The sequence below is a fragment of the Ammodytes marinus genome, assembly GCF_949987685.1.
Source record: "Ammodytes marinus genome assembly, chromosome: 15".
NCBI classification, from domain to species: domain Eukaryota; kingdom Metazoa; phylum Chordata; class Actinopteri; order Uranoscopiformes; family Ammodytidae; genus Ammodytes; species Ammodytes marinus.
Window position 1 is genome coordinate 18,810,799 of NC_137219.1, and position 16,234 is coordinate 18,827,032.

Here is a 16,234-nt window from a genome sequence, read left to right on the forward strand (position 1 = left end):
AGGGGGCGACATATATAGCTTGCCCCTCCCTGAGCACTTTGTCAGTGTGATGGCTGTTTTACATTATGTAAATCTATTTCTTTCACAATTTAGCAGCTGCTCCGCCTGCACAGTGTTATTGGGAATAGTGTCTAGCTTTCATAATTATATAGGCCTAAGCAATAGCCTAAATAACTTAAACATATATACACGTCTAAATGTAGGCTGCTAAAGTAGCCGACCTTATCTTCCCACTTTTTATCTTTATTGTGTCCTTAGTTTATGTTTGTTATGTTTATTTGTCTCAGGTGGCTCTCTTCACTTGTGTTTTTTATCTTCTTCTATTGCATTGTTGAGATCAGCCTAAAGCTTAAGAATTAGGCTACATTGTTAATATGCCAATGAGTGCTGCTGTAATTGTTGAGAACATGACAAATAAACATCTTGAATCTTGAATAATTGTTATCCTTATTTTATATTTTTAATCCTTTTCTAGCTCTGTGTTATCCTTGTTTATTATATGGTATTCCATACATATTGTGTTTCCTCTTGTTCGTAGTATGAGGGCAACTTCAGTGACTAGTTGAAATAAAGTTAATCGAATTGAATTGAACTAATGCATAACCAGTATTTTGATTATGCGGCAGCTCAAGGAGGAGGCATTTTTATATCCTTTATATATCATAATACATTTTGAATGTAAAATCCTAGTCCAAGTAGGCCTAATTAAATCTAGATAAATCTCACCAAAATATGGTCCAGTAAAAGTATACAGGATGGTAAAATGGAAAGGTCAAATGGAAGTAACTCTTGTACATAGTTATTTTTCACCACTGCAGTTTATTGATGAAAGACTATGTGCAAATACATACTTTGAGTGGGTGTCACATTTTCTTTTCTGCAGAATATGTGGCCAACAGGACACATGATCGAACACTGATCACATGATCAGACAGTGTCCAGAATGCAGCATGATTTAAACTGATAAATGTGCCTAAACATTTAAAAATATCACAGAGTAGGCTACACATTGGCTGATGGTGCTTTATTTTAGGTGGTTTGTTGGTTGTGATAGGTTGAGCTTTATTTAATGTCCCAGCAAACAACATGCACACAAAGCTTTTTTTTTTGCTGTACGTGAAATCGTTTGAAAACAGTTATTAAACTGCAGAGGTAAAATAGAGCTAAAGCAATTTGACAGTATTTACATTTGAATAATGAACAGTAGTAGAGCAGCTGCTCATTCAGCTACATCACACTGTTCCTAGTTTGAATTAAGCAGCGTGATGACCATGCTCCTTACTGCTGTCGGCTCTGCAGCGATCCAGATGTAAGGTCAGGTTCACAGTTCCACATGTGAAGCCCCGCAGAATAAGACTGATGCCGAACACAGTAAAGAACTCCTACTTGTCAGTTTGTACAATATCAATAAAAGGGTAATGTACTTTAAGATTTAAGAAAACAAAAATCCAGCATCTGCCTTCAGAGGCGTTGCCTTTAGTTTGAGTATATTTATTCCATGTCTGTTTGTCTTTCTGCCCTGTCAGGGCTATTCCTGGTACTGCCTCTCTGTTGCAGTGTAGAAATCCTCCAGAAGACTTCTCAGATACTCAAAGGTGGGCCTGGCCTCTGGGTTTTCAATCCAGCATCGACACATGACGTCATAAAGCCCATCTGAACAGTTTTCTGGCTTGGGCATTCTGTAGCCCCGCTCCAGGTTCTGGATTACCTCTGGGTTTGACATACCTAAAGAGCAGGTCAAATGCAGGAGAGTAGGCAATGGGTAAGGTGTTTTCAGCGATTATAATCCATGCTCGACTTGTAATTTGGATATATTTTGATAGGATTTTGTGATGAACTGGTATTAGTGCAGCAAAGGTGTATTTACCAGGGTAAGGAATGCGTCCATATGTCACAATTTCTGTCAGGAGGATCCCAAATGACCACACATCTGATTTTATGGAAAATGTGCCATAGTTAATAGCCTCTGGGGCAGTCCATTTGATGGGGAACTTTGCACCTGTGAACAAAGGGAAAGGTAAAAGAAAAAAAGCATGAACACTTGGTGGAGCTACTGCACAGATTTTCATCACGTTTCAAATTGTGTGAGTCCATTGAAAATCTCTCCACGCCAAGCAACACAACAAACCAACAACTTCAAAATAAAACAAACAATATTCCATAAGACACCTTATTCAGCGTGTGTAAAGGTTCCATGTGCCCAAAAGAACGTGCTTTACCCTCTCTTGCTGTGTATTCGTTATCCACAATCAGTCTTGCCAGTCCGAAGTCGGCAATCTTACAGATGAGTTCATGGGACACCAGAATGTTGGCTGCTCTCAGGTCTCGATGAATGTAATTCCTCTCCTCGATGAAGGCCATTCCGTCAGCCACCTGCAGGGGACAGTACACCGTCAGACAAGCCTCACATCTGTGCGTTCAAGCAAGACTCACTAGAGTTAAGGGGCCAGCTCATGCTTTAACTGTGCACTATTTGTGCATGTTGGACAGATGAACAGAAATATTCCCAAAACAGGGAGGTTACCACTTCCCCAGGTCAGTTCCTCATACCCTTTACCTCTGTATACCAGCGTACTCCACCCAGGTACACAGCTGTGCCTGTGTCCTACTTCCTGATACTTACTGGCTGGCTGAATATGCCACTGTGCCTCTGATTCAATCAAATAGCATACTACCTTTGTCTTTACAGGCTAGGCATTGGAGTGAGGCTCATACGAACACAAATGCATTAGGCAACTTCTTGCTAGTTTTGACTTATCTAAACCAAGGAAATGCTAAACATTTCCACAGAATTCACCACCCACATTTAGAAAGCATCAGTGTCTGTGTCTGTGTCTAAGTATATGTAACTCTCTATGTTTTGCCGGGTCAGTGGTGTGTGTTACAGACTTAAGAATCTATCATATAGGTCCCATTGGCCCTTGGGGTCTTCTCAGAAATGTGAGAAGTATGTATGTAAGTGCATTTCATAAACCTCTACCTACTTCCCACACTGGGAACTTAACTCCTCCTTTCACTCTCCATTCAACTTATTTGATTGTGGTGTGATTTTTTTCCAACCATTATTTTGCATTCGTTAAACTATGTCTGCTTTACTCTCCAATAGCTATAGTAAAATCTTTCTCCCCTCTGATCACATAAATATACACATTTTAAGCATACGGCATAAGGACTTGGACAAAGTGTACAAGGGCAAGGTCATTAATCACTTGGATTTTTATGGTCCATCACATGATGGTTAGAGTTGCTTGCTTAGCGCTTTTACCACCAATGCAGTGCATAAAGGCTGGCTTGAAAGCATCATTTCGTAAAATATGTTCACCACAAAGCTCCGTATAAACTCTACCTCTGTGCGCCAAGCTCTAAGGCTTGGCGCACAGAGGTAGAGTGAGTATAGGCCTACTCCGGATGAAGAATCTTTTGTCATGTCTTGGTGACTTTGAAACTTCGGTCTGTCTTCCTGTGGTTGTGTTTTCCATTCCCACACCCACAATACATGTTAGTCAAAGGTTACAGACATGTAACATTTTCAAGAAATAGATGTGGCCGTGATAATAGTTCGACATTTTGGGAAATACTTATTATGCTGCTTTGGATGAGAATATTCAGTTCGCTCTAATTTTGTTAAGCCTAAAAATGAAGCTATAACCATTTGCCAGTTAGCATAAAGATTGAACCTGCTAGTCCGGCTCTGTTTGAGGGTAAGAAACATTGCCTAACAGCACTTGTAAACTTATTTAGACTCGTTTTAAAGGTGCAGTCAGTGCTTTTGGAGGATACTTGTTGTCAAATTCACTTTATGTAAAAATCTGTGAATATCTCCTCACAATCAGCTTCCGGTCCGTACTGTGTGTGCGTTGAAAAAAAGTCTGGTGTTAAGACACAGCCTAGGCTCTGTAAACTGGTATGTTAACAAATGGTATAAAAAAAACAAAGGGGCCCACCATAGCTAGCAATATGCCAATTTACAGAGCCTAGGCTGTTTATTAACACTGATTTTTTTTCTCAGTACACACAGTATGTAAAGGTAGGGGATTGTGAGGAGATATTTACTGATTTTGATTTGGGTTCAACTTGCAGAAGTCTCACAGTGAAAATAAGACCACACAAAGTCACTGTTTGAAAACCAAGAGGCAGCTTGGAACCTATCCCTAGTCCAACCACAACTTGACATTTCTATACTTTGATATGGATTTTACAATTCAGATATAACGTGTTAATTAGTGAGATCTAGAGGTGGATGGAGGTTAAAGGGAAAATCGGCATCATGCGTTGAGTTTCAGGTTTGAGTCAGCACCTTGGTGAATAGACCAAAAGATCTAGCTCTGCTGGTACTACATGATTGGTGTTGAATGTAAGGAGTGTCTATCATAAGGAGCACACTGAGAGAAGAAAAAGCGAAAAAATTTATGAGAGGGAATCGTGCAAATTAAGTGAACAGAGTGTATAGAGAATAGCGCAGACACATTGACAGTAAGAAAGAGATGTCTTGCCTGAGCTGCCATGTCTATCAGAGTGTTGATGGGCACATTGCTTCCCGCTGTTGTTTTGAGGTAATCAACAAGGCTACCTGTAAAAATGAAATATAAGTGTTATCTCTTTTTTTTACTTACTTGCTACTGCAAACTGAACTCAACAATATTAATTCATCTGACAAATCAGGTCAGCCTCGACATGTCTACTAAATAAAAACCTGTGGGAAATAGGTTACCACCGCCTGCACATCCTGAACAACACAGATGCATTCACTTACCAGGTGCTATGTGCAGAAGATTAAGCAAATATGAAAAGTTATGTTAATTGGAAAACAAAAGTTTAGTCATGCTTTGACAAGAACAGAAATGATATTTTCCTTGGTCGAAAACTCCATGATTCCACCCAAGGACCTTAATAGACAGTTGGACCAGAATAGCAGTTAGAAATCAGGGAAGATAACAGTGTGAGGAAGTACACAAAGCATCGGTCAAGTTGATGCATGCTTTCTGACAGCAGACTTTGTGTTGAGTTTGATAAGCCGAGAACAATGCCCCTGCACGCCAGCCAACCAAGTCAAACCAAAGGAAATACTTTAAGAGGAATGGCCAGTGCCAGGAAAGAGAGGGGGCTTTTGCTCCTCTGCTTAAAGTCCGGAAGACTGCTTTTGAAGTCTGAGAGCCAGAGGAGAGCTCTTTGTCAAGGTCACAAAAGGAAGCTGGGATGACACGCCTGTTCTGTTCTTTTCCATCCTCGTTGTCTTCCATGATAATACAGAAGGAAAAAAAGAAATGGACAAATTGAAAAAGGCTGGAACTCCAAGCCATCTCTTTCTCCCGACAACAGAGGCGACGATTGTGTCCCGTACACACGTGGATCCCAGACAAAGGGGCAGCCTCATGTAGGGCCACTGCTGGTGATGGTTTACAGGCCACACATGCAAGACCATACAAAGGCACTCCATTCAATTCGGCTGCTAAGGCTGCCGCTGTGCTTGTGACAACATCTCTCTATGCATTTTGTTATTGTTCCTCGCAAGTCAACAAGGATAACAAAGACCTCTGAGGTTAAAGTGAAACAGCTGCTGGATCGCTGCCATATGATTGCTGCAGTCGGGAACTTTTTTATTTGGAAAAGTTATTTGCAGCTGTTACCTTGATCCTACTTAGTTACTTGTGTTTGTGATCTACAGTCATTTCACATGTATTTTGTAATGGATGACGGGAGGGTAAATAAAAAAAAGGGGCGATCCAGTGACAAGATGCTGAACAAACTGCCCCTGTTGAACACTGCAGTTCTCCAATATTGGTGTACATGTGTGTAATAAGGTCTGGAAAGTAGCCATGCTTCATAAGTGTGAGAACAATAACTCCGGTGAATCACCATCTCCTATTTTAACACCCCGTCGTCCCAGGCTGGCCAGGAGACTTCCCCTTCTGTGAGTAAACATCAGTAAGCGGTCTGGAAGGGGGCCCGGAAAACAAGTGAAAGTTCATGTTTGCTTTGAAACATTTTAGCACGTTAGCGGCGAATACAGGATGGTCAGGAGGGAGAGGCTGAAAATAGCCTATATCAGAGGGCAGGCCACTTAATCAGAGCGGCATGTTTTCCAGAGGCAAGGCTCATGACTTTGCGCGCTTTTTTAGGTTTGTGATTCCCATACAATCACAGTTTGAGTGCTATGCTGTGCATCTGATATCATCTCATCAATCAAGCACAAATGAATAGGAAGGCAGCTGTGGTTTTGTGATCAAAAGGTGCTCAGTTAATGCAACACACTGGAGTCACAGGAGTGGAGCGAACGTCTGAAAACACCATGACTCACGAAAGGGGGTGAAACGCTCAGGGCAGGCCAAGTCTTTTGTTCAAGCATGTGTTTTGGCACCCAGAGTCTGACAACAGATCAACATGTTTGATCATGAAGGTTTATTGGGCTCTTTCTTTGTCTTTGCCCCCAGGCAATGATGTCACCACCTTTGGTTCGTTCAGGGTGACGGTGCGGAAGATTAAGGACGTGGTTTCAGACAGGCTTAGGCATATTTTCATTTGGTGTTTACGGTAACGGTGGTGGACGATTAAGGAAATGATCGTTTCAGACAGGCTCAGACATATTCAAATTGGGTAAACTGAAAGCAAGTAACTGAAAGCAGCAGGAGCGATTACATAATGATTTATTTTATTAATCTATCACAAAATGGGCATTCATTTCATGGAAATACCCAAGGAGAAGGTTTTACTTTTCTTTTGATAATTCCAGTACCATCTTGAAATCTCTCTTCATGGTTGGCGTTATAGGTAAAATGCCCCATGCCGTGACTGACAGATTAGTATTTCTACCCACCATTTTCCATGTACTCTGTGACAATATAGATTGGCTCCTGCGTAACAACAGCAAAGAGGCGGACGAGGCGTGGGTGCTGCAAGTTCTTCATCATGTTGGCCTCCGCTAGGAAAGCTTCCACCGACATGGTGCCAATCTTCAGGTTCTTAATCGCCACCGTCCTGTCATTGTTGTAGATTCCTGAAAATACACATTTAGACATCTCAGAAAAGGCATCTAATGGAGTAAAGCAAGACTAAGAGTCTACAGTCAGCAGCATCGTAAGGCTTTAGGAACGCTTGGAGCTAAATGTGCTAACATGCTTTTGATCATGATGCTAACATGCTAATGTTATTTGCTAGATAGCAGCAAACAATGTGCAGGTGAAGCTGATGGTTTTAGTTTTCCTTTTTTGTCATTAACTTAGAATTTGAGAAATTGGCATTTCTTTTCCTGATGATGGCGCTAGAGGAAATGTTAGGGTCATATACATTATCTTAAATTCATTTTGAGGGGAAATTAGTTTAGAGTTGTTGAGACATTTAGCTCAACACACGGCACAAATGGCAACCTCATGACGGCAAGACAAGGGATCACGTGACGGAAGTCAGTAAGTATCATTGTTTCGGAACCATTAATATATGTATCAGATTGTGTGCCGATTCCATCAAGTAGATGTTGAGAAATTTTCGCTGGATAAATGAAAACTTTGTCATGCTGGTGGTGCTAAAGGTAAGGTCACATAACACCCAACGTCATCAGGAATCCTCCTCTGGGTGTTATTAATATATGTACCAAATTTAATGGCGACTCACAATATAGACATTGTGATATTTCAATCTGGAACAATTATGTGGCCTGACCAACACACATTGCCCTCATTGCTGCCAGCAGGACAGAAAAATGTTTTTGACTATGAAATACAGTATACACTGTGTTCCTTGTAAAGGTTAACCAGAAGTGCTTTCATCTCAGCTTGTAGGGGTCATCATAAATACAGTGGTTATGTTCTGCTAAACTAACAACAGTACAGTTGCTCATGACACCACATTACATCAACCAAACCAATAGCCAACCGATTTTATCTTCATTCATGTAATGCAGAGCATCTCACACCATGCTTGAAGGAAAGTGAGGACGGGAGCCAATCATATTCTCTATTCAAAGCATTCCTCCATGTCTTTTTTTATCTACAAGGGAAATCGTCTCGCTATAAATGATGGTTATCGCTTATTTTCACGGGAACTTACCATAACAAACATTTCATAGCAAATGACAGTCTCTCGGTATTCAAGAATGTCCTTGAGCCAATGTTTGTATGAGAATAGAGAAACAAAGACAGTGCCCCAGACTACATGCAACAGGATACTCTAAATAGAAAGTGACTGCGAAACAAGGATAAAGTTCTGTGGTTGGCAATGTTTGACTCTAATACAGTGGTTTGTCTGGCATGTTGAATTGTGCTGGCCAATGTGGATGGAAAATGGAGGGGAAAATACCCATTCAATTGAATAATGACGGGGTTGTGACACAGATTATTTCAAACGATACCCTTGAGATCAAAACATCCTGCCTTGTTGTTTGACCTGCAATGACAACAGACATGCATGCATGTATTGTGAAGGGACAGCTTCTCCAATCACTCTGAGCTGATTGGAAATGTGGATGTGCGTTGTTTGTGCGATGTTGCATAACAGGGGTAATACCTCTTGTCATTCTAGAGTAAACCAGCTCATTCAAGCCTACAATTAAGGCAGTGTTGAGGAAGCAGTTCTGCACACACGGCAGAAAAACCGTGTCTAATGGCTCTCTAGCAGACACACGGGCAGGCCCGCAAAGTGATTGCGCAACTGGGCTTTGTTCTCATGTGATGTATCTATGCAAAATGTCTCAAACTCTTGTGTACAAGATGGAAAAACAACGCCAATATCGAATGAATTTTATATTATATTCACATTTTATCCACAAAACCGAGGCTTTTATTTTGAATCCGTCACTCACCCATCCAGACTTCTCCAAACTGTCCTGCTCCAAGCCTGCGCTGCAGCTTTAGGGTCTCACGGGGAATCTCCCACTCGTCCTGCCACCAGGGCTTCTGTGGTGCCCTCGACTGGCACGGCTTCACCAGCTTTGTGCACAACCCGTCTGCATCACCTGGGTGACGGAAAGAGAGGAGAGAAGGGTTCAGATGAGGAGCCTAACCATCACCACAGTAAATGGTCATCGTGATACATTTTCCCCTTGCACGCACGTGAGTGATGCTGGACCAGCTCCTTCAGCGAGTTGAAGGATATCTTGGCTGTGATGTAGAAGCCGCCATCGTCCATGTTGCGGATTCTGTAGTGCTTGACTCCTTCGCCGGTGTTGTGGTCCAGGTCCCTGATTGACAAGGAGTATGACCCTGGAGCAAAAGAGGAGGCACACTCTTCGGTGAGAATGAACCAAAAATATCTTAAAATGACAGCATTTCAACATCATCGTCAAATCAAAACTAGATTCTTTTCAGTTATAAGTCCAAGTAGATATGATTTTAGATAGTCTTAACACTGATTTTATATGCAGTTGAACAGATTTGGGTCTGCTTTAGAGTCAAAGTATATTGATGTAGGATTCAATTGTTTGTGCTTCACCTCCAGCACAAAAATTTGAACAATTACATATACAAGTCTCAACATCTTCAGCAGAACAGCAAGACTGAAATCCAATTGATGAAGCAAGTTGGGGAACAGGTTATTTTACAAACACAGCCAGTAATAACAAAGCGTAGGGATGATATCTGTCATTGTATTAATGATCTTAAATTGTATAAAAAATACATTGATGTTGAAGGCTACACTTTGCACCTTTAAGCAAATGACACTGACCATGCTTAGGTATTCTGTTGAGAAACAACCTAATGAGAAAGAAACTTTGATTATGCGCGGACTGTATATGATGATAATCAGTTTACCTGGGGTTGTCTCACTCTCTCGAATCAGGTAGGAGCCCACCGTATTCCCGGGAGCGAGCAGGAGCCTCATAGCTTCGTTTCTAGAGATGTTCTTAGCGAACCACCTGCAGCACAAACACACGATGTGATTCAATATGCCTAGAGCTAACCACTTCCTTTCCCTCCAGGGACAAAGAGCATGTATTGTGTGTGAGAGCAGAGTCTTAGAATTATGTTTCCTGTATGACGTACGCTTCAGTCTCCACCGTGGTCATTGCCACAAAGTTGTGCGGGATGTAGCCCTGCTGGCCGGTGATGAGGGACTCTGCCAAATACCACTCTGGATCTTCCCTGGATGTCAAACAAGACCGTATTAATACCATGAGTGAGTTGGCATGTATGTGACATGTGGTGAGCAGTCTAGACTTTCTGGGATGAATGGGTACACGCATTCAGAGAGCAGTTTCAATGAGCACCCACAGGCAAAAGGGTTCTTTGCAACGTTAAGCATAACTGCACAATATCAACCGCATCAGATGAGGTGGGCGTATGCATGTCTTAGAGAGAGGAGAGAATACAGAAAAGAGAGACGTGCTCGCAGCGAGTATTTTACAATATTCATCACATCGAATACGGCTTATTAAACCTTTAAAATTCATCAGATGAATAACTCTCCATGAATCGAAATATTTTCTGTCAGGACCAAAGCTAATATTTTTAAAAAAATAGTCCAACTTTAGCTTGCACAACCCTGTTATGTGTACTAAATATTTCCACATTATTGTAAGGTGCTAAGTTTGAAGAAGACAAAGTTTCTTTCACTTTAGTTTAATTCAAGTTGCCCCCCAGAACAGATTAAAATACTTCACGTTCACAGATATTGCATGCACTTAAACACCACCAACAACATATATATATATATATATATATACAATGTGTGATATGTGCTTAATCATATAATTTAAACTTCTGACCCTGATTGATTTAATAAAAAGTAACTCCATTTGAGTTTGCTGGACCACCAAAGAAAACAAAATAATCCAGTCCTCTTGAGATTTTCACAATTAAAGAGCCGTGAATAGCCATGAATTTCTGTCTAGAAAATGTAATAAAGAACCCATTATATTTTTCCCTAAAAGCTACTTACCTAGGTATTGTATAGCGTTACAAATGCACTGCAGATCTATAAGCGCAACATTTACCTTTATTTCCTGTATGCACATGTGTTAGAGAAGTATAGGTTTCCTCTTAAAGCCCACAATGTTTTCATGAGGCTAAATGGTGTAACCATTTTTGCTATTATTCAATAGTTGATGAGAGATAGACAGGAGACATGGGGAGAAAGCTAAGGGGATTGACATGCAATGAGTCTCCATTCAGAGACCACTAGTCTACCCAGGTTAGAGTTGAGGAGTTGTCACTAATCTTTCGCATAGCTGGTAAAAATGCATAGGGGTTCTGCTGTGGGGGGTGGGTGTGGATAGCATAGTTGTACATACAGTATATACTTATTTTTTACAAGCTTTATATGTCTATCATCAGCTTACTTGTTGAGGATCCTGAGTTTGTCTCCCTTGTCAAAGCCCAAGTCCCCGTCATGGTTTGGATCATAACTGTATATGGCCACCACAAGGTTGTCTGCAAGAGGTTTTGTTAGTTTTACTTCAATAAAACATTGATGAAATACATCTGGTACAGGTTTTAATCACAAACATGACTGTGTAAACAGAAATAGCTAATAGTATGTGCTTTGATATTGGTACTTCTACCAAAAACTGCCGCCAAAAGCTCATTGGCAATGGCAAATTCAAGATAAAAATGCGATATAGCAAATGAAAGAAAGTGATGTGGAAGTGAAGCTCCAGTGGCAGAAAATATGTGTATTGAATCCAACACCAACACTTATACAATGGAGTGTATTCATTTAAATTGTGTGAAAATGAATAAATTAATAAAATAATTAGTAAGCAAATTTAATGTAATTGACTACCGAGTAAGATTAGTCAGTGAGGTGTCAGGTATTGCACAAGGATTTTAAACACATTAACATGTAAGAAATTAGGGAAATGAGAAATTGTGAGGGAAAAATATTTGAGTTGGCCTTAACATGTATAAATGGATAGTTTTAAGGAAAAAGAAGAGTTGGAAGTTTTGAAAGATAAAATATACAGAGATAAAAATAAGATAAGAAAATAAACTTCAGCAATTCAAATTAATTGGGGGTAGAGGAAAGGTAAAAAGAGAAAACATTTTCATATTGTACGGAAGCAGAGAACAGCCATGTTTTCATTTATTTTTTAAATGCCCCTATTTCGTTGCAAGTTATTTATCTTGTGATCTTTGATGGAGAAAGCAAAAATGTGTTTCCTTTTATTGGTTACAATGATAAATGCTGTTTTCTGTTAAGTTAATGATATCATTATCTCAAGAAAATTAGCATAATCTTGAGTGAGACAACGACCTGTATTCAGAAAAGTTACGTTTTTTCTTAACGTTTTTCCTCATAATCTCAAGAAAAAAGCTATATGTTTCCCTGAGATAACAGGCTAATTAAGCAGCTATCACTATTATGGCATTAAAACACTATTGCAAGCATGGCTGTTTTTGGCTTCCATATTTTTCAGATGTACTTTTTTATATTATTTCAGAATAATTTCTTAAAATATATAATTTGGCTATATCAAACTAATATATAATGATTTTCCATATTTTCACTACTGCCACCCCATTCAAATGATGTTGCATGTTGTCCTTTTTTTACTTGACTCACCGCATAACATATAAATTATGTCAGTGAAACACACAGACACATAGAATATGCTGTATGTTGTTACCTGGTAAAGGAGATGTAGGAGGTGAGTGCTGTGATGGGTATGGAATCAGCTGGTCTGTGTACTGGTGGGAGAAAAATCAATATTAGACTTTCGTTTTAAGATCAAGTTTCCAAAGACCTACGGAAGACTCGTGCGGTAAAAACAAGGCACTGTCACATTGGCAGTATACACATGTCTGGTTTATTAGGGAGATCTCGTTGGTAGATTCTGGTTTTTCTCACCAGACAAAACGTCTCGATGTATTGTGGCACACACAGGTGGCTTTCTCCTCAATCTCTAATCTAATGGGACATCTCACTCACAATAAACAACCCTGAGGGAATAATGACACTCCTGTTCAATCACACACACAAAAGACAACTTCCCTCTCAGCTATATAAGTTGTTAACCTTTGCTGCACACAGCTTTAGATGGGATAATATAATTGTCATCATTTACACAACATGAAAGGAATGTATGGGAGCCCATGTTGTGTTCACACCTTCTCACTTGCACTGAACTGCAGTCACCGTATGTCCTCCAAGTGGTCATTGACATCCAACCACACAGACAATCCAAACCCGCATTCATGCCGAGCTCACTTACACACAGACTCTCATTCATACTCAAATGTACCAAAGCATAGCGTCCAAATACAAGAAAAGATGTACCTGGACACTTACTGGATTGCATGACTGCGGAGATATGGGGCAGCTGCAGTGTTCACAGAGCTCATCCAGGTTCTCAATCCAGTCGGTGTCGGAATAATCCGAACTGCAGCTACATCCCATTTTTCCTGCAATTTAGAGGATAATGTTACTTTTCAACTGGAATTGTAAGGGCATCAAAATAATTATTGCTCTCTCCATTTTCAATGGCAAAGTGTCTGTAATGCAAGTGTTTTCTTCGGCGGACATCTTAGCTATGGAGCCCCCAAAAACTCATCTCTCATATCAATCCATGCAGTTTTCAAATTTCGAACAAAACACTAAAATTCATTCATGAAAAGAATATTTTTGGCAAAGTTCCAAAAAACTTTTTTTATGGCTGCTTTTTACGATACGTTGACAGAGGACACTAACGAAAGACACAAAATGTTTCAGTTTCTGCTTTAATCGGATGTGACTGAGGGCCTCGCCTCAAAATGGAGGCTTAGTGGGGAAACCAAGAGCCTAACACTTGTAAAAGCTTTCATTTTTCCCACTCTTATGACACCATATAAGCATCCACACAATATTGAAGATAAAATCACATAAAGTCTCATCCAGAACTGTGACCTTCAGCTTGGCCAAACGCAGGCCTTGACATGTTCTAATTCTTATTGAGCATCCGGCTCTACTAAAGTGCACACACACTAATCTCAATGTAATCCACGTCTGCACATGTTCTGCTTTGAGTCTTAAACTGGTGCACTGTACGAATGGGCTTTCTCAAGCTCGCTTGGCTCCCTCTGGACCAGTCATGGTACAGGGTCAGTGGGCTAATCGCAGCAGCACGTCCGTCCTAAAAAGGGTCGGAGCCGTGAGAAAAATCTGGAGAGGGCTGATCCGGGAACAACAACCCACCACTGTATACTGAGACCCTGAGGAATTCAGAATCACAGGAGGATTGATGGGTCATAAGAAGTGTTTTTCTCTTTCGTTGAATGATCATCACTATTACGCCTACTGGGCCAGCACTCAGGGAGTCATGCAAGCAAGTCAGCATTTTCCACTAAGGGGCTACCCTCTACTATTTCGGGTCTGCTGTTAAAGGCCTCTCCAAACAAATACTGTTTGTTTTTGCTTGCAAAGTATTATGGGTATGTAGATGGCAAGTGCGTCTGGAGGAATGACCTAAAAAATCAGATTTAATTCACTGCCATTGTAAATGAAACATGTGGATATATACTTCATATACAATATAAATGCAGTACTTTGCAGTACTGTATTTATATACTTTTATTATTATAATTATTTTCAAAAGACGAAGAAACAACATATGTTCAATAAAATTATATTTTTTTATGTGGATTTATCAAATCCACCTTTCAAATGACTCTTTGCACTTTTCATCCAGTCATTATTCACCTCACATTGTCTCTTGTTTGTGTGGCGGCTATTCATTTACAAACCAATAAATGGCCTGAAGTTTATATTTGACCTCAAGTAATAAACTTGTAAAATGGATTAGTAAAATGCGGTGCTTGTTTCATTGAGAGAACAATGCATCCTTTTGTTCACTGATCATGTTGTGGTCCTATTGTTCTTTTAATACAGATTTTTATCAACAGCGACCACAACACAAACAGCCCTCCAACCTGTTTTGTGACTAGCGTTTGTGTTATAGGGGAGAGTGGCCTAAGTTGTGCAACTTTTCACTCAAAGTGACTTTAAAGTAAGGCCTTGACAGTAAAATCTCCAACTCAAATATGTACATATATTTCAGGGTGTTGTGCATCCCTGGCAATAAAAACTTTGGATCTGGAATAAACTGTTGAAGAAATATAGCTTTCGTAAAAAAAGTTGTCTTGATGCACAACTTGCCCCCGGTGTGGTGTAAGGCCTAGCAGGTTTTACCTGCAAAGCTCACAATGACAAAGTCACCATCATCATCTTTCTGGCCATCTGAACTCTCATCAGTGGTGTCGTTAAGTGGAATTGAGATGTCACTCTCTTCTGAGCTACTGTAGACAATCACTTTCTTTTGGTGACCAGCGTATACAGCCATGCCACTGGCACAACTCTCAGAAATGTACTTTGCACTAATTGCTCCGTGCTTGTGGAACCAACTGCCACCTGACAAATGTGATTCCCCTACATTTCTGCCTTTAAATCAAGGCTCAAAACCCATATGTACACCCTGGTGTTTCCTCCCCATTAACTATCTTACCTCTGCACTACTATCTGTGTTTATGTGGATGTATGGGCTTTACGTCTTTTATTTTGGTTATTGTTATTTTACCTTCATCCCAGAAATTTGGATAATAAGCATGATGCAGCAATTTAGGGCTGACATCGTGCTAACTGTATAGACTCAAAATGTAGCATACCAAAGCACTAAAACATGTGTCAAATGTTTTCAAACTTGTCTATAATTGTTCAGACACAATAATCAAAAAACCTTGATCATGGAAATTTTACTTTGAAAGGCAAAACACAGTTTTTTGAGCTTGAATGTGCTTATATCTTATTCCTTGTGTCTCCCTTCTTTACAGGATGAGTCAAATGGATGGCTATTCTTAAATATGTGGTCACATTTCCAATTTCTTCCACGGTTTTCTAGAAACAAGGGGTGGCACAACTTCCAAAATGCACAACTTAGGCCACTCTCCCCTATCAGTGGATGACAACATTTTGAATTTTAAGATAAATTGGTCATCACTTCTGGGTGTGGACGTTATTATTGTCTTTAGGCCACTTTTCGAAGTATAGTATGTTATACAAAAATGTCAAAAGATCACACCCTATACTTGTCTAAAAATCACAAACAATATTTTCTACAACGCTTGTGATTACAGGGGAATTAACATGTTTGGCTATCTACCTCAGTCCTCTTTCTTTGCTCTGTAACACTGATAGAATCACAAGTTTTGAAACTTACCTTTTCAAATGAAATGTCTCTTCAAGTGTCCAACGATATCAGATTTCAAGTGTCGCCATAGAAATACTGTTATTAAATACTCTTAATAAACCTATTTAGCAATTATTTAGTTTTTCA

At 40.0% G+C, this 16,234-nt stretch overlaps 1 protein-coding gene across 2 annotated transcripts; it reads right to left on the minus strand.

Annotated features, from left to right (window-relative positions):
• Window positions 1-864: 864 nt before the first annotated feature.
• lck (LCK proto-oncogene, Src family tyrosine kinase) lies at window positions 865-16,234 on the minus strand. Of its 2 annotated transcripts, none has more exons than XM_080042976.1 (13): window positions 16,118-16,234; window positions 13,219-13,331; window positions 12,557-12,617; window positions 11,270-11,360; window positions 9,975-10,073; window positions 9,744-9,847; window positions 9,045-9,194; window positions 8,795-8,947; window positions 6,815-6,994; window positions 4,494-4,570; window positions 2,220-2,373; window positions 1,868-1,999; window positions 865-1,725 (listed from the first exon to the last, which is right to left on the minus strand). In XM_080042976.1, exons 2-13 carry the CDS (start codon window positions 13,324-13,326, stop codon window positions 1,529-1,531), a joined length of 1,506 nt encoding a protein of 501 aa, XP_079899102.1. In that variant the 5' UTR covers window positions 13,327-13,331; window positions 16,118-16,234; the 3' UTR covers window positions 865-1,528. The 2 variants fall into 2 exon arrangements, with proteins under 2 accessions (XP_079899102.1, XP_079899101.1); XM_080042975.1 differs by having other exon boundaries at window positions 13,207-13,331.